The sequence below is a fragment of the Solea solea genome, chromosome 4 (assembly GCF_958295425.1).
Source record: "Solea solea chromosome 4, fSolSol10.1, whole genome shotgun sequence".
Taxonomy (NCBI): domain Eukaryota; kingdom Metazoa; phylum Chordata; class Actinopteri; order Pleuronectiformes; family Soleidae; genus Solea; species Solea solea.
Window position 1 is genome coordinate 15185906 of NC_081137.1, and position 19104 is coordinate 15205009.

At 41.0% G+C, this 19104-nt stretch overlaps 1 protein-coding gene across 1 annotated transcript in view; it reads left to right on the plus strand.

Annotated features, from left to right (window-relative positions):
- med13a (mediator complex subunit 13a) overlaps positions 1-19104 on the plus strand; it is a 73813-nt gene that overhangs the window by 29211 nt on the left and 25498 nt on the right. The window contains exons 4-8 of the mRNA XM_058626995.1: positions 10353-10498; positions 14806-15006; positions 15137-15331; positions 15438-15600; positions 17305-17415. Of these exons, the coding sequence (XP_058482978.1) occupies positions 10353-10498; positions 14806-15006; positions 15137-15331; positions 15438-15600; positions 17305-17415 (816 nt within the window). The remainder of the gene's footprint in view (positions 1-10352; positions 10499-14805; positions 15007-15136; positions 15332-15437; positions 15601-17304; positions 17416-19104) is intronic.

The window sequence follows — 19104 nt, forward strand, 5'->3', positions numbered from 1 at the left end:
AACTTGTCGCACCTCGCTGCAAGTTTATTCCGCCAAATTTCCACTCCCTGAATGCGTCCCTCATTTCCCCCAGTGCCAGCTAGAGGCCCCTTAAGAACAAAGAACTCTGTCATTACCAAAGTAAGAGACATCTTTGTCTTTTCATTTACTGTAGCAGTGAGAAGCCATACTTGTATCAACAGTGGCATTCAAGGGTAGCATCACAAACAGTTTTCATGGAGGGAATCCCCTGTCGGCACCGTCTCATTTCCCCTGTTCTCTGTGAACTACCACCTCGTCTGCCAGTGCAGTCTGCATTCCTCCCATTCCTCCCATTTTCCCATGAGTCCAGAGGCTATGGAAGAGTATGGGGCCAAGTGTATGTTGTAGTCCTCCTATAGTTAATCTGTTATCTGTCACTTCTACCCTGGCCCCTACCTCCACTTTCTGTCTTTTTCCAACTAACTGCTGGCCTGTCTATAATCCAGAGGTTTAGACAGATGGCCATAATTTAAAGATAATCCCTAATATGGTATTAGACATTTCCCCTCATCACTGTTAGAGTAGAAGCAGGTTGCATTGTAAACTGACCCAGTCTAAAAAGATTTCCAAGAAAATAATCATGCACTGAAACATCAGTTATTAGTATTAGTAATTCATTCTAAATTCACTGTTTAGGCTCGTGATGCAGTTTAAGAATTATTTAGTTGCATTTGGCGTTTACAGCACATCCAATTCACACAAAGAGCCCAGGATTAAGGAGTTGTAACTGATCCTGCCCTTTCCTTTTCTTTTATAGATGTCACTCTGAGGCATCAGATAAAACATTTAAATTCATCCTTGATTTTCAAAGTTGGCTTAGTTTCAAATTTAGTTTGAAAGTTCATTTATGGGTATTAATAATAGGTTTTTGAACATACATTACAAGTTAATTTGTGTGTGCGAGTTTGTGTTTTGCAGGAAATTGCTGCTGGGGCATATGAGAAATATGAGAAATGTCCAAACCCCTCTAGGAACTTCCTTTCCCCACTACATAGACTAGGATCAATAACATCAGATCTTATCAGTGCATCATTTTACCAATTTAGTTCTGGCACCTGTTTGTTATCAGTTGTCAGCACATGCCTACTCCTGATTAGTCATTCTGGCTGTGTTACACTAGGTCAAATACTCATAGTTGAGGTGGCAACCTGATAATGAAGTCAAATTCCTCTGCGGTTATTCACCATTCATCTGATATTTATTCACACATCAAATCATGCGAGTTAATACACTTGTTCAGTCAAACAAAGAGCCCATGTCCTTCTGTTAACCTGTCCTCATTCATCTGGATTACATTCAATAAAGCCCACAAATGTGGCCACAGAGCGTATTAATATTTCTGTACAGAATGTGTTGCAGCTCGCAGCCGGCAGACTTTCAAACCACAGTAACTAAAACATGATTTTAAACAAGCATTTCTGCTAATTTGAAAGAAAAAAGGGCAAGAGTGGCACATTCCTTTTGTGGTGTAACTGGAGACACACAGCGTTAATACAGGATGAGGCTGACTAATTGGCCATGGCTCTGGGTAATTAAGCTTTATTATAACAACTGCACAACTTATATTACTAATGGCATGGCCTAATGTCTTCAAACAGGCTTAAAATACAGTCCTCATTACATACTAGCATAACATATTGAGTTTTCAACCCACAGGTGTGTAGATGTGTTAAAAAGTAAGTGGTTTTTGTGAATACTTTGAATACAAAACTTTAACAATTAAATGTATATTACTCTGCAGGGATACACAAGTACCTTTTCCTGAGGAAGAAACAGATGTCACATTACAATTAGGATGCAGCTGCGGAGTGATTATGTGAACATGGTAATGAGTATAATTAATAAAAACATTTTTCCTGAAGAGTAAAGGGATGTGGTGCAGATTTAGAATGATGGTTTTTTTTTTTCGCTGACAGGAGGTATATTAGAGGAACCCTGGTGTGCACATGTGAGTGTACATGTCTGCTTTTGTGTGTAATCTGTAGACTAAACGTGGAGGGAGCTGGAACCCAACTTGATGTCAGGGTTATGTCAGCATTATCTTTAGTTGGCTCTGGCTGTATCTGTGTCTGTCACACACTTGGAGACGATCAGATTTCTCCTCTTTTTATGGACACGTCGTTCCACCTCTTTCCATTTCTCTCTCTCCCTTCCAAGTTTGATCTGACAAGTACAAAGAGTCTCAACTTCTTCTCCATTTGCGGCAGAAGAAATCAATTTGAAGTAATAGAGCTTTTTGTGCGTGTTTGTGTGCACTGGCCTTAAGTTTTAGTTCCTACTTCTCTAGTGTGAAATGTGTGCTAAAGCCAAAGCTTGTGCTTCTTTCAGAGCTTTGTGTGTCTGTGTTTCATTTGCAGTAGTCAGTCCTGTTGTTTCCCAGTGGTCAGGTGGCCAGACAATAGTGGAGATCATATGTGCTCTCTAACTTGTTTATTTTTTATTTAATGTCCTCAAGGTTTTGTTGATAATTATTTACACTTTGCCATGGTCCTGTGTGTGATCCTAACATGGCTAATACAAATTTAGCATTGTCCTTTTATGTACCAGGCATTGTGTAACCAATTCTACCACACACTGCTCCTCCAAAGAAAGAAATTAATGACTAACCATGTTTTGATGGAAAGTGTGAGTTGGTAAATCTCTCTTGCGTCAACTGTAGTCAAAACAGTTAATTCTATCCTTTTTACTCATGGTGTTTGATTGTTATTGTGAGCCCGTATTCCTGAAACATTATTTATTAATGCTGTGTCAGAAACTGTCAATGCCAGTATGTCCCGTCACACGACTAGTCAAAACATGTTTACATGTTCCAAATTATTATAACAAGCTGCTAAAAATGGCAGACATCCATGATACACCAGAGGTGACAGCTGCATGCCCAGAGATGGAAGAGAGTATCCCATTGGAAAGCACACTTGCTGCTGCTGCTGTTGTTAATGTTGTTGTTGTTGTTGTTGTTCTGGGGAACTGTACGTCAGCCAAACGGAAGCTCACTTCAGAGTGCACGACCATTTAAGCCCAACAAACATCTATGGAATGTCACAGCCCTGCAGCATCCTTCCCTCTTGTCCCCTCTTGATCCTCTGAACTGTTCTCACCACCTCAGACTCCATGGCCTCTGATGATGATTCACCTCAAACCAGGTTCCATATTATCTGTGCAACCTTATGTGAGTGAGTATGTGAGCCTGCACGGACCATTGTTGTGAGAACAGCTTCTGGTTCGAATCACGTATTGTGAGGACATTCTGGGTGGTCCTATCAAATTTTTGCGTGTGGCATTTTGTGTTTGAGAGAGAGAGAGAGAGAGAGAGACTCAGCTAATGGTCAGTGACAGATTCCTCTCCTCTTTTATGGTTTTCTCACCATTTGTTTTATATTGTCTGCAAAAACAGTGAATAAATGACAATAATCCAATAACAATAAAACAATGGTGTAATAAATATTATACTTTTTCTTTTCATACTTTCACAGTGGGTTTAACCTGTTTAATTACTTATAAAGCAAACGAAAGATTACCATCCCGAAAACAAAATTCTGATAATAATCATGTCACTCTGGGGGTACAGCTTTGTTGGTTAACAATTACTTAACAACAAAACCACATAGTGTCACAAAAATTGATGGGCCTTGGAAAATTAAATGCAATGACAGAGTCACTAATGCATGAAAATTTGGCAGGAACACCATAATCCCATGATAGATACAAAAATTTCCAAGCACATTAATTCACAAAGCTCGAACTGTCATGGAATGAATTTGGATGCTCGCTCCCCTTTTAGGACTACATTGGTGAACATTTGCTGTAACAACAAGCCACCCATTTATCTGCTGGCAAGCCTTAATGCAGACAACATATAAGATAATGAGATGTTTTACTCTGAGAAACAGTCAGTGTTTTGTTGTTGTTGTTGTTGTTGTTTAGGTGCAGTTTAGTGCAAACGGAGATTAAACATGATGCCTTCAAAAATGTAAGCTGTCACATTGTTTTTCGAGTAATTATTTAATCAAGACATTAATCTACTGTTTTTTTCCAAATTGAGTTGGGGTGGACTGCCCGTTTTATGTAAAAATAATAGCTTCTCAGTTTATGTAAACACATAGAGGTCATATAGAAGTTAAATGGTGGTGATCAGCTGTTTGTGTGCCTCACAGCAGACCACCCCTGTGACTGTGAGCAAGACGGTCAGCCGTGTGTGGCTCACTCCTTCCCACTGGTCTCCCCTTGCTGTCGCCGCTGGCCTTTGGCACCTTATTTTCCATGGCATGCTAGCTGAAGGCAAATGTGCCCACCTGCCCTCCTTTGTATGTGGCCCTGCTCCAAATCCATACTAGATTGTCTTATTGTCCTCGTACCAAGGCAAAAGCCACCGGGCCATTTGCATGTGAGAGGTGGAGCAGGGAGTGCCTTTGTGGATATTTAGAGGGGCAATGTGAGCAAGCACACGGCAAGAAGAGGGAAAGGAGAGAGCATATCAGTAAGAAGCACTATCTATTTGCCAGTCATTAAATTAACAGCAGAGCAGAAGAGAGTGGGGGAAAACGTGGAGACAGAGAGAGGTAGAACAGATGATTAAAAGATCTTGTGGCTTTTTGTCAGGCTACAACAGTAGCCCTCCCTCCTTCATGCGCTCTCAACATGACTGAGAGATCGAGCGAGCCCACAAATCTAGTTAATGAATTAATATCCGGCAAGTATCTGCTCTTTCTGGAGGATGGTGGACTAAGTCTTTGGATACAGCCTGCTGGATACAATAATGATAGAGCAAACAAAAACGGGATGAGAAACATTAAGTTGTTTAAAAGGCATTTCTGTCTGTGTTGGTTCATGTACATTTGCTGCTGACAGGTGGAGTTCAAATCATACAGGTGCCCAATTTTCTCTGGTTCTCAACACTGGCCTCAAGTTTTGGTTCCCCTTTTTTTCAATTGCTCACAGTATCTCGCTGCAGGGGAGATGACATTCTAAAATCCCTGACAACTGAGTCTTGAGACAGGATCGACAGACTTTATCAACTCAATGTGTCATAGCATAAAGCCCCTGAGGGCTCCTTCAGGGGGTTCCTGAGGCAAAGTAAGAAATAGTTTTCAAATGAAATCATAATTTCATTAGGATTTAATTTAGAGGTCAAGCACACAAGGGACTGTTTCAGGGATTTTTCTCTTCAGTTAAAGAAAGTCTTCAGGAAGTCACTGCACCTGGTTAAGGAATGGTGTTAGACTTGCTGCCACCTAAAATCGAAAACTTACATTTTTCTAACAGGAAAAAATATATTAAACATTCTGTGAAAGGTCAAAGGAGGTGCTGACAGGCATATTCTGTTAATCTACGATGGGGCCAGGCTAGCCTTTCTCCAGCCCACCTGTCTGTAGATTTACTTCACCATACAACAGTGAGAGTATGAGTTCATTTTCTCATCTTGACATCATGTATATTTCTTAAAGTGTCAAACTATTTCTACCAGTGTTCTGTCTTTCGTTTTCTGAATTTAGCCTCTACAGGACAGTTTACAATACAGAGAGGAAATGAGAGAGAAACAAAAGTCCCAGCCTGAAACTAAACCATGGACAACCATCAGGCCACTGGATGCACCTTAAGGCCCAGGTCATACTTTCCACATCTGTGAGGCCCAACAGGACTACAGGACAATTTCACAGGAGGCAGATTTATTCCCAATAAGATAATTTGCTCTCTCATCACCCACCTCTTCCTCACATATACTTCAGACACTGGTTTAGTCGATTTAGATGAAGATGGAGATAAGCAAGAGATAACGTGACTGATTATTATTATTATTATTTATTTAATTAATTCACTTTTAATTCACTCATTTGTTTCACTTTCTATGCACTCCAGTCAAAGTTCCTTAGCTCCACTACTATCACATATCCTGGTATATACTGTACAGTATTTCTGTTTTCCTCTATGTACCACCAGAGGAAGCTTGCATACCACTGAGAACCATGGTGTAAGAGGATACAGGAAATGGCATATTTTAAAAGATTGATTGAAAAATGTTATCAGTCAATATAGCATCTTCAAAATAAATATCATTATGCATCATAAAATCTATTTTTTAAACAAAGCCCTAGCATGCATGCATGGAACATTGCACTGACATAGACCCACAGTCCTTTATGTGCATTTCTATTTTGTGTAATCATGTAAAGGAAAACAAATACATTGATGTGGCTTGTCTGTGCCTACATTTGACCTGCTGTCCTCTTTTTAGCTGCCACATTCACTCACCCTGCCATGGTTAACGGCTGATGTTTGCAGGTGTGTGTCAAGCCCACACACTGAAGTGGTTGTGTTTGTTGCACTAACAGGCTGTGGATGTTTGCAGAAGAATTGAACTTGGATTGATGCCACACACACAAAGGTTCCCCGTTTTGTGCTGCATTTTGTCATAGCCTAAGCTTCACTAAATCCCATTGCTTTTGTGTGTGTCAGCGAGAGACTTGGTGATGAGGGAATGTGTCATGTGGCCATGTTTGTGTTGATGTCACAGTTCTTGCTCGGCCAAGTGCTAAAAAAAGCACCTGTTGAGTAAAGCCCGCGATTACCTGTCGTCCTCGAAAAGTCATGTATGTGGAAAGTAGAAACAGATTTTACCCTCCACTGGACTAGATGTATGAAATCTTGTTTCAGTATTATGTTCATATGTTCATGCAGAATGACCTAAAACAACTAATTGGGATTCAATGTAATCAGCTCGTATGAGACAGCTGACATGTCAGATAATACAAGTAATGGATGGGTTGACACTGGTGGAGCAATCTGTGACGTCACATACGTACATGAAGAATGAATTTGAATCTGGTGCGATACCAAGAGAATGAAAGAAAGTAAGCAAGTTTTGTTGTACTTCTGCCTCCTGAGCCACAGATGGCAGCCCTCTACCTCAAGCTTACATCCTAGAAGCACAGATGTGTGGAAATGTGTAGTGTAAGGTTTTCTCTGCATGTGTGAGGTGAATGATACACTGCAGTTCTGTGGATGTCTGGAGAACACAGCGACACATGTAGTTCCTCTCCACTGCTGTTTATCTCATGTTTGCTTTCTCTTTCCTCCCCTTTGTTGCTTTTTGGCCAGTTCCCGTCTTTTCCTGTTGGCACAGAAAGAAAAAAACAGATCCTCAAATGACCCCACCACCACTCCCTATTATCTTCCATTATTTTGCTACATACTTTGATAATAAGAAGGACCCGTGTCTGCCTTACATTCAACTACAATCTTATTTCTTTGCTGTTTTTTCCTCACTCACTGTCCAGAAGGTTTGGTGTAGTGCTGAACTGTCTTGAAGACCTCTCATTATGCTGCCTTTACGGTAATATGCCAACATTCTGGAATTACTCCCACCATATTGGCCCCTTCTCTTTACTCAGAAGTCAATCTATCTCTGTGACTAACTCTGTGACTATTTCTGCATTTGGAACAAGTTGGAACAATGATGTCTCCACTTTCCCTGTTCTTTTTATTAACATGATACATGCACTGAAGAGGCTGTGTAAATTGAACTTAAGAAGACAAGTCTAATATACAACTCCAGCACCAATGCAGTCATATTACATTTTCTTACAACAGTGTCTTTGCTCTCTGTGCCAGCATGTGGCCAAATTCCCTTGTCCTCCATTCACAACCTCACCTGGCTGCTCACCAGTGGTTTTTTTCCCCTTCTGTTTGCATTTATCCACTGCTTCTCCTGCTGGTGACTGCTGCAAGCATCTGTTCTCAGTAATCAGTCAGGCTTTTGTGAATAATCACGCGGATACAAACTCTGTAGTGAAAGGACTCCAACCACAGTTTTCACATCTTCCCATGTCTATCTGACAATTTAATAGCATTTGGCTGGGTCAGTGGTTTTCGTTCAGTAGAGTGTTCACTGTTTTTACTGGGCTTGTCTCCGCATCAGCCCTCTCTGTGTACCTGTCATTGGGGGTATGTAAGCGTGTGTTGTGTCATTTCACCTGTCAGTTTTTCTTTTATTAAACGGTTGAAGGAAGCTGACTAGCTGTACTTGTTAGTATGTAAAAAAAAAACAAACAAGAAAACATAGAATAATGTTACTACACACTTGAATCGTTGCAGTTATGTCAGGACAGCAGTCATACCATCTTATAATGCGCTCCATGGAATAAAATGCACTGTTGCACCACTGCAAAAATAAAATAAAAAATATTGACGTGCACAAGGGAATCTCCAAATATCTTTTATTGATTATAGATAATAATCCTTTTTTTCCACAAAGATTGTTTGCTGGTGGCACTATAAATACATACTGCAGTCAGCTTTCTTCTGTGTATTTTCTCACCATGAGAGGACATAGGTCTTAAGGAACATGATGGTTCTGTGAGTTTGTCTTCCCTCGTGCAACAGCTATGTATGCATGGACAGACACAAAGACAAATGTATTGTCTTGTCTGACAAATAGATTGTATTGTCATCTGTCAGCATGTCAGAGAAACTCAGTGCTTCTTATTTTAACAGCATGGCCATTATCACAGCTGTGTCAATGGCTTTGCAAATTTGTACTGTGGGAAAAAAATCAATACAGTGAGAGCCCTATTCTGCTATTCTGGCAAAATCCTGCGTTTTTCAGGGGCCTTCCGTCTTAGTTCCCACAAAGTATCAGTGTGGTGGCATTATTGGAATTGATAAGGAAAATGCATTTAATCCCAACAGTGCCGATGTCTTTTGAGTGCAGCCTCAGACAAATCAAGAAGTCAGTCAAAGTTGGTCTTTATTGTACAAAATCCTTTCTGTTTCCCCTTTTGCTGAGCAAAAATGGACTGTGTAAACAGATGGAATTTAATTCTAAAAAGATTTGGAAGATGGCTAACTTGATTTGTGTGGCTCCAGCTCATGAAGTCTTTATTGTAGCTTCAATCAAACTGGGGTCTTTTGCTGTCTCAGTGGCGAGTGAGTCAGGCTGCTTAAGCTTTACAGCAGCGTGGCTGAGTTTTTCAAAGGAGGAGGATGGCCGGCTTTGGCCCACCACTGACATTGTAGTGAAGTTTATATCTGTATGTCTGTGTCCCCTCTTTACAATTGCACACAGCTGCCTCAGCTTGAATCTAGCCTGCAAAGCTTTAATATCATAACATTGACCAATAATTCACTTGTTGTATTGGAGCATGAGGAATTGTATGAAACGTGTCCTTTATTCTTAATGGCAGCTGCAGTCCAACCACCAGTTCTGAACTGCTGAAATCTAAATCTCTGTTGCTTTGACTTAGTTATACACTAACAAGCACTCCATTATCTGATCCAAAATTAAGTTTAAAATAAATGTCAACCACAGATTGGCGGTAATATTGAAGTGTGCCCTCTCTCTCTTGCCATCTTTGCTCCTTTTCTTTAATCCTCTGTAGACTAGGTGTGCCAGACAAAGATGGGACAAGAAAGCTGATATTTGCTGAAGCAGACCCTCTGAGAATGTAGCTGTCTTTGATCCACTTCCAAAGTCACCCCTTCGCCGGGTCACTGGTCATTTGTGCTTTCTCTTGCTCTCTCTGTATTTGTGTGTCCCGTATGTGTGTCTTTGTGTGTATTTGTGGGCATATGCATTGGATGCGACCAGACTCAAAGAGAGAGGAGACTCGACAGACGAGGGTCTGCATTTTGCTCTGCCTTGCCGTCTTCCATCTGCCTTGTCCTTGTTTTTCGTTTCTTGTACAACTTTTGTTGTGCACTGCTGAGGTCAGACTGTCACAGACAGGAATCATTATAAGCTACGTGGCTGAGTGGTGAAGTTACAGTTGTAGCCGAGGGTGTTTGTCCTTGTGTTTTATTTACAGCACTATCCACACTAGACAGACAGATGCACAAAAACAATCACATACACAAAGCACCTGTTAGCTCTGTGTTGCTGACTTTCTTCCTGAAGGTCAATCCTGGAGTGCTGTTTATGGCTATTAATGGTTGTAGTTTAGAGATGCATGAGATCCTCAATTATCAGTAAAGAATTTATTTAGTAAATAACTGGCCAGCTGACAGATCAATTTGATGCAAGCACATAAGGGATTTTATATGACCAGGGGGTGCAAGGATTAGTTCTGCCTTTTATCTGTCTCTAGCTTCCTTCTTCCTATTAAGTCATGTCATGTTGAAGCTGAATGCGTGAGAGAAGAGTTAAGTTTGCATTGCAGCCTTTTACAAAAAGGCAGTGTCTTTAATCATCATACTTTCTGTCTGTATCTTCCCTTTTCTACGTGAACCAGTACATCTGATTTGCTCCATTGTTCTACAGCAGTCACTCTCACTCTATTGGACCTTTCAAAGCAGTGCAATTCCACACGACTCATCTCCTTCTCTCTTCTTCCACACAGTGAGCACCTGTCCTGCGCCTTTACCTTCTTCTTGCACGGTGAGAGCAATGTGTGCACCAGTGTGGAGATCAACCAGCACCAGCCCGTCTACCACCTGACGGAGGAGCACCTCACTCTGGCTCAGCAAGCATCCAGTCCCTTCCAAGGTGGGTCAGAAACACCTTTTAGCTTATAGCAATGAATCCTGTGCTGCCCACAAAGGTACTGTTCTCGCCAACACAGCTAAAACCTGTGTGTCACATCATCCTGTTCATCTTGTTCAGTTCAGTGTGAGTCAATATTCTCATGTTTCCTGAAAATGTGATCAATAGCTGTAAGTCACATTCATGTTACATTCTTTTATTTATTTCCTTGATTTATGTGTCTTTCTTTATCCGTAATCCGTAGCCTACTGTAAGATATGTAACTCCACCCCCCCCCCCAGAGATTTAAGGTTGCCAGGTAGAAAAAGGTTCAAGCCTGCATGAACTGAAAGACCTTTGAGGAGCTACACCTAAGCCCATTTTCAACAAATTAAAATTTAAACTGAATATAATCTAGCTGTGCCATTGTTACCAGCAAAGATGGCTTAATCGGATCAATAACAATAGGGCTAATATACACTTTCAAAATGACCCAATATTTCTAAGTAACAGTGTCTGTATTAGGATTTAAAGGATGTGTATTTGTTGCATCCTTACTGAACATAATTAGAGTGACAGAAGGCCTCGTCCATACAGGTACACCATAAGCATTTAAAGGTGTCATTAAGCTCAGTGTTGGACAAGGTGTATACAAGAGCATATAATGGAAATATGCTTTCATAAGTGTGCTTCATATTCTTCCCCTAATACAAAATGTTAAAAATCAGTGTAGTGTAATTTTTTATGAATGAAATGTATTAATAAGCTTGGTGTATGTTGTGTTGGGTGCTGTTGCCAAGATAATGCATTTACAACCCTTCTGTCAGGCTGTCTTTCATTACACTGGCTTCCCGCCAGTTATGAAGAAAAGCCTCTGTAGTCACTTTAAATTACAGTGTACCGCCGATATAAAAGTCTGTGGCTCTAATGATATTCCATCATTGGCTCTAAATTTATTGTCCCGACCCAAACCAAGCCAAACACTGTTTAAAACCCAAAACATCCCCCCTCACGCAATGACTGTAATAGACATTTATCATCTTATCTTAATTTTCTCCTGGAAAACATAACTACATCAAAGTGATATCACACACATATCCAGTTGGTATTAAGCCATGTATAATTGCATCAAGCATTACCCTGCGGTACACCGTACTGTTTTTTTAATGTCCCATGAGCATTCCTGCCTGTAGTTAGATAAATAAACCTATTCTGTAACTAAATAAAAAGATACCACCTGAGCCCAATTAAAGATGTTTTGCTTGCTAAATAAAAAAAGAGTGCTGCTATGAAATTTGGCAAAGCAGGACTCTTGAATAGAGACTGAAAAATTAATCTTTGCCTGAAAAAATTGCTTTGAGTGTCACATGAGGAAAAGTTTTACTCCTTTAACCTTCTCATGTACAGGTAGTTTGATGTGATACACTCCTCTCTCCACATCTCCTCCTGGCGATACAGCTCTCCTCAGCAGTGCTCATAATGTCCTGTCTATTGCTTTTGATAGAAATAAAACAATTATTGGATCCTAAAAATTCCTTTTGGGATGATGATGATGGCTATTGCTTGTTGTTCAAGGTGATGAAACTGCTCCCTCATCACCAATCACCAACCACCAACCCCCTCCTTGCCTGTTATGAGATTGCATTTTATTTTCAGTTAAATTGCTTGTGTGCTAAATTCCAGTGAGTTGTATTGTCACTGAATTATTAAAATTAAATGTATTCTTATTTTGATGTGGGGATCTTGGAGGCACCCGCAACCCATGATGAGAACATTGATTCTTAAGTGAAGAAATGTGAATATGTTTGGTGAATTCCACCTCAGTATGTTGTGTGTTTGTCAGCTGGTGTGTGTTTTCACCATGACAGCACATCTCTAGCTTCCTAACAACCTTCCTCCCCTCTGCGCCTCCCCTTACCTCTGCCAAGCTTGGTTTACTGTGCGGCAGAGCGCTCCGGCGGGCAGACCTCTCTAGGATGTGACCTCATAAAAGGGCGCAGAGTGAATGTAATGAACTCTCAGCCCATTACACTGATCTGAACACATTTGACATGTCTTCAGGGAGCCTGAGATAGACTCACAGGCAGAGAGAGGCAGAAGGGATGGAGTGAGGGGAGGGAGTGGTGACATGAGAAAAATGGTAAACCATTTTCATAATTGTGCTGAATTTGATCTCCTCTGTAACTGACCTCAGGTTTAAGAAATGCAAAAATGAAAGGAAAAAGGATTGGGGTTAAATTTAATTAAGGTTAATATGATTGGCCATGGCTGGATGTTGCGGTGAACTGCAGCTTGAACAACCCTTTGTTCTCTCTCTGATGAGATGTTTTGCTGAGATAGTGGTGTAAAGTGCAGTAGGTTAAGGTTAGGCATCGTGGTTAAGGGCATGTAGGACCCGTTTCTTGTTTTAGATTTAAAAATGCCTCATTAGTTAAAATATTATCTCTAACGCTGCCTGCTAATGCTCAGTTGTGCTGATATTGTGTTACTTAGCCTTAACTGCTACCTGTCAACCACAACCTTAACACAACCACAAGTCACATTTTTCCTTCAGAGGAGTAGTCTCCAAACTTGATGGTTCGAAGGCTTGACACTCTTGGTTACCATGGTAACGGCAAGCACAGAAAAACACTCCTTGAGGAGCTATTTTGGCAGAAGTACAATTGCACTGCACAGTGAAGTTGGTTACCTTGCAGAAAAGGTGGAGGTATGGAGCCTGTCACCTTCACTGTGTCTACTCCTGTCTTTTCTCCTTACTATGGCATTTAATTGGTCTGAGCAAAATCTGAGCACAGTGAGTGTTGTTTTGATGCATTTGCGAGCGTGCACGGAGGGTTGAGCTTGTGTTCGTCACAGCCCCACTCTATCGGGGCAGCATTTTTGCATGTGTAGCAGTCATGTGAGGACAGATTTCCTCTTGCGTATAATGTTCTCTGCGATCAGATCACGCACATGTTCTTGACTTTGAAGAATTCTGCGGAAAAAGCTGCTTGTTTACCATACAAATAGATTGTGTGCCCGCCTCACAGTCAAAGCCCTTTGACAGTCAAAGACGTAAAATATGAAACAGTAGCAGTGAAATGTTTGGTTTATATTAACAGTGACTTAATACTGTGTATTACACAGTGTAAATAGGGTAAACAGTAAGGCTGGTAGTGAAGTGAAATTGAACTGGATTTGTTTTTCCTTGTGAATCAGTAGGCACTCTTAATACTGTGTATGGATTCCAATAAACTTATTTTATTTAAATCTTATCTGGTGGATCTGTTAGAAGATTTAGGTGGTGAAGCTCTCCATTTGCTGGATCTTTTGTCAGAAAGTTCCCCAGTTCTCAACCCCTCTTTACTGAAACACTGCTAATGCATCTTGTCTTCCCTTTCCTACCATTTTCTTCTCATTGTCTTCCTCCATTTTACCATCCTGGAATCCGTTCTGTGGTCCAGCCCTAGGATCAATACCTGGAGACAGAGGCCATCCAGTCTAGTAATGACATACTAGAAAAGCAGAGCAGAGGAGGACATTAACAAATGCTTCCTCACACACCCAACCAACCACCCAGCCAGCGTGTTCACTGAACCATTTATTGCCTGTCCTCACATTCAAATGGAAGACAGACGGGGAGGAAGAAAATGGAAGCATTACGAGCTGACAGGCTCTATGCTCATATATACATGTCAGCTTGATATGCATATGGTTTCTGTGCTCATATGCTCATATATATGAATTATGCATGTACTTTTATGCTACAATTTCCATTCTCTGATGGATGTACTGTTGCTCTGTTCTGTAAGCAGACTGATGGGCTCACTTTGTGACTCCTACATGTCTGTGCAGGCAAATGTGTTTGCCGAGGAGTGGCCCTTTTTTTTTTTTTATAAGCCTCTGTTTATGGGCTCTGTGAGGCCACCGCTTGCCAATAATTGGCGTCTGGATTGCTCTGTAAGTATTTGGTGAGTCAGCCGGGACCAGCTGAGTCCAGCAGTGCTCTGGAAAGGTCACTGCTGAATCCGTCGGAGATGACAGAATCGCAGGGTAAGGAAAGCATAAGGAAGAAGTAAAAAAGGATAGATGATCATGATAAGAAGAATTAGATTTTCAGAGGGGTGGGAATAGAAAGACATCACATAGAACAGAGTGAGGAAATTGAGGAAACTGGAAAAAAGTAGATGGTGTGGTGTTGGTATTTTTATTATTAAAGAATAATTGAAGTCAGTGCCATACAAATACATTCTGTAGCAGTAAGTGTGTTTACATTAAATGACATACCCTTGCCAACTAACACTGTTTTGGTTCTTCCTCTCCTCTCCTGTCCACCCTTTCCCTCCCTTTAGTGATCCTGAGTCCTTTCGGCCTGAATGGGACTCTGACCGGGCAGTCATTCAAGATGTCAGACCCACCCACTAAGAAGCTGATTGAGGAGTGGAAGCAGTTCTATCCCATTGGTCCCAGTGCTAAGGAGGGTGTGTCGGAGGACAAGACGGAGGACATGGATTGGGAAGATGAATCTCTGGCCTCTGTGGAGGTCCTCGTTGGTCAGTTTTTGTTTGAAATATACAGTATATCATATATCAAGTTATTGTTGATGAGTTTACCTCAGTAGTATGTAGATTTATATGTTTGGTTTAACAGTTAAGTTTGGTACCTAACTGTGTGGGTGTATAGGTGGTGTGCGGATGGTGTACCCGGCCTGCCTGGTGCTGGTGCCCCAATCAGACATCCCCGTTGTGGCCCCTGTGGGGTCCTCCCACTGCACTGCCGTCTACTTGGGTGGCCACCAAGTGCCTGCTTCCCAGCGTGAACCCGCCATTTCTCTGGTGACACTCACCCCTCCTACATCACCCGAGGAAGCGCAAACAGGTAGTGATACATGCACCACATTTATATTACAAGAAAAGAAAGAAAATAAAGTCTTAAGGTAATTTTTGGTGAAATGGTTTGTTAACCAAGTCCTTTCCCTCTCCAGTGGACTCTCACTCGGTCAAGAAGTGGGTAAATGTGCCCTCGTCATCTGATGTGTTCAGCATAGACAGAACGAGTCACCATGGAGGCAAGATTCCACGCCGGTTAGCTTCTCAGGTGGTGGAGCGCGTATGGCAAGAGTGCAATATCAACCGAGCCCGGAACAAGTAAGTCTGTTGCTGTTGTCTGGAAAGTAGCACAGATTAATGTGGAGTTATAGCTTTCAAAGTCAACTACACTGTAGAGAGGTCATACTTGAGAGATAATAATAATAATAATAATAATAATAATAATACTGGTAAATAATAATGGTAAAATTTGGAGATTTATCATTTGAGGGTTATTTTTCTCCCCCAAAGTCCTTTTTTCCCTTTAAGATGTCTATGATTATTGCTCTTTAAAATGTGTACCAATATTATTCAAATTTTATGCCAATTTCATCTTTATGTTAAGAATAAAATCTAATGCAAACAAGCAAATAAATTATCTAACCACGTGAAGGTTCTTTTATCGTAGTCTTGAGAGTTTAAGCTTCTAAATCTCCCAGACTAACGTTTTTGTCTTATTTTATGGGCACATGACATCTAGGCTTAATAAGTAGCATAAAGAGGTTGTGTGGCAGTGCTGAAGTACTTGATACTTTATTGGGAGTATCACTTTGATTTATACTGTATAAGCCAAGTACTTCAGTTAGTCCAAGGCTGTGCACTGGTTCTGCATTTTTATCTTTTTTATTTTTATTTTTTAATAATGTGTGACAAGGGGTGTCTGTGTGATGCATTTGAAGTGAAGCCGTTTAAAACTGAAAGTTCCCTCCTCCCACTGCTGTATTCATCAACACTTTTGCCTTTTTTCTAACACCATCCAACTGCAAATCTGCACGGTGGTCACTATATTCATGTACAAAGCATCGTTTACAATACAGGATTTTCAGCCTAATGAGTCCAGAACTTGAGAAATATTCAAAGATCAAGCACAAAGATACCTGCTGATGCCCTTCCGATGGTCACTGACCCCAGTCTTACTTCCAACATGCTGGTAATTTGACAGTTCCTGCCACCATAGTCAATCAGAGACTATGACAGGGTGACGGCAGCTGAACCTGACCAGGAATACAGCTGAAAGACAAAGGAGAAGGGAAGACAAATACAACATCACAACATGGCAGAGGACTCAGCCATCACTGCTTCAGGACAAGTTCACTGATAGATCTGTTACATATAACCAAATTAAATTAAGCCTGGTTTCTTCCATCGTTCCCTGTGTCACTTCTTCTGTTTAGCCAGAGAAGCCGGCCACTCATGTCGCGTGAACTCACAATGACTGCAAAGACTCCTTATCACAAGACAGTATATTGTGTAGTGTAAGATGTTCAGCGATCCTCCAACCCTGAAAGTGTGGACTTGGCTTAGGAGTCAAAAACCATCCGCTATTATTTATTTATAAACCAGAAAAAGAACTGTATGCAATGACATTCTGTAGTAATTAAAGTAAGAGGAAGCTTGCAGTATTGTCCCTTGGTCTTTTGTTTTATTCAACATCAGTGAATCTGACACATTGGGAGCAGCCTGGGATCTCTTGCCCCTTGACCAAGCACAGAATGTCGGCTGTAGTTAGCTGTGGGCTTGTCAGCCTAAACATTATTGCCTCGAGCAAGGCAATGAAATCCGCCACAGCATTAAGCTTATACCAATCGCCACCATGTACAGAAGAAACACGAGCCAGGAGGGCACATTTTTGAGCGTTTGCGTTGAAAGAAAATATATGCAAAAAGAGTATTTTTGCTTTTAACATGAGTAACATGTCATGAAAAATAGCTGAGGAAGTGGCGAGACTTGTGTTTTAAAGTCGTGTGTTGTTTTCTTCTTTAGGCGGAAGTTCTCGGCTGCAACCAACGGTACCTGTGAGGAGGAGCTGATGGAGAAAGTAGGATCCTGGGATTTTGTAGAGTCTTCACAGAGGCCATACTGCAGCTGTTCCAGGTCAGTCCCAGTCCATGGAGATGTGTAGTATCTGCAGGTATTGCTTATAACATAAGAGACACTTTAAAGAGGTTAGGCAGAGTCTATGGAGCTTGGAATATAGGCACTTGGGGGCCATAGTCAGCAAAATGCCTGTAAGTTATACCCAAGTTTAGACTTTGACAAGCATATTAATAATATTTCACATTTTTTTACTATTTGTGAAAGTGACAGCTGTGTGCTCTGTGCATTTCTGTTAGTCAGACTTTTTTATTCCTGCGCTGTTTGAAATATTTTGAGGGAAATAAATAGATTAGCCTCAAATAGACTGCTTGAGGGATCCTGCAGTGGTAAAAAGAATGTGTTGCTTGGTACTGCTGTGAAAGCAATGAACTCAGAACAAACTGAATGAGTTAATTTACTGTAAGTGTGCTTAATTTTTTTTAAATAAACTAGTCCTGTAAGGGAAATTCCTTCTCTACATTTAACTCATCCTCTACTAGAAACCTTCCTAGAATTAGGAGCAGCGGACAGCCACTTAGCAGCACCAGGGGGAGGAATGGGGGTTGGGTATGCCAACCTTCAGGGGTACCCCAGCCCTTTATTGGCATGGTGGGGACTCACCAAGTTCCCTATCCACTTGGCCATGGGCTGCCCCAAGAACACAAAAACAATACATATATAGTAGAAACCTAAGGTTCTACTGAGTAATTGGGTTCCTTTGTACCTCTACCTTTCTATTTAGTGTGCTGCCTTAGCAACCTCTTGAATGACAGACACAGATATGCCCAACTTGTCGTACCTAGGTTGTTTGTGTGCGCAGTATGCTAGAGGTAATAAAATCAATTTTAACTTATAGTCAGTTAGATAAGTTTAGTTCCTTTCTCTCCCTTCTCTCTCTCCTCACCTTGGCTAGGTGTCACCATCAGTCTTCATTTCTCATATATCGTATTTGAATTAAAAGCTCAGCAGAGGTCTTCATTATATTGAATTATGGGTTTAACATAAAGTCACCAATATGCAGTGAAAATTGACAAAAGACTTCAGACTACATGACACTATAGACCCTTAGATCTATCTAATCGATTGTGAGTATGTCAATGGCCCACGAATCAGTTGGCTGCTAAAGCTGCTCTGCTTCTGTGTCTGCACACAATGTCTTCAAACTCAAATGTTGTAAAAGATCAGTTGTCAGCATTAGACGTGTCACCGTAACATTAAAGTTGTATGCCATTACTATGCCATTCAAAACATTGTCAAATGAGTTCACACAATTTGCTGATTAAGTCTATCAGCTCCAAGTGACTCTCTCTTTTTTCTCTGCATAGCAGCGTTTAGCTCTCGTGTTGCCCAGCATCAGTCCCACACTGCACACAGGAAGTGATTTGTTGCAGTTCCAGTTGAGCTCTAGTAAAGTGACACTCATGCAAACAAGTTACAGTATGACACAAAGAACCACCCACCAAAAGTTCCAGAAGTGAATTCTGCTGCTAAAAAAACTATAAACTTTGTAAAAACTATAAACAATAAACTCTTCTTACCCTAGCCCTCCCATGCACTGCCATTATGTACTCAAACACTCCCTCAGCCAGGTCTGATTGTATTGCTTGACAGGGCCTGTTTTCAGTTGAAGGATATGGCATACAAATTTATGTTCCATCGTTTATGTTCACAAATACCGAGCAGATGCAGGACAAGGACATCACCAGC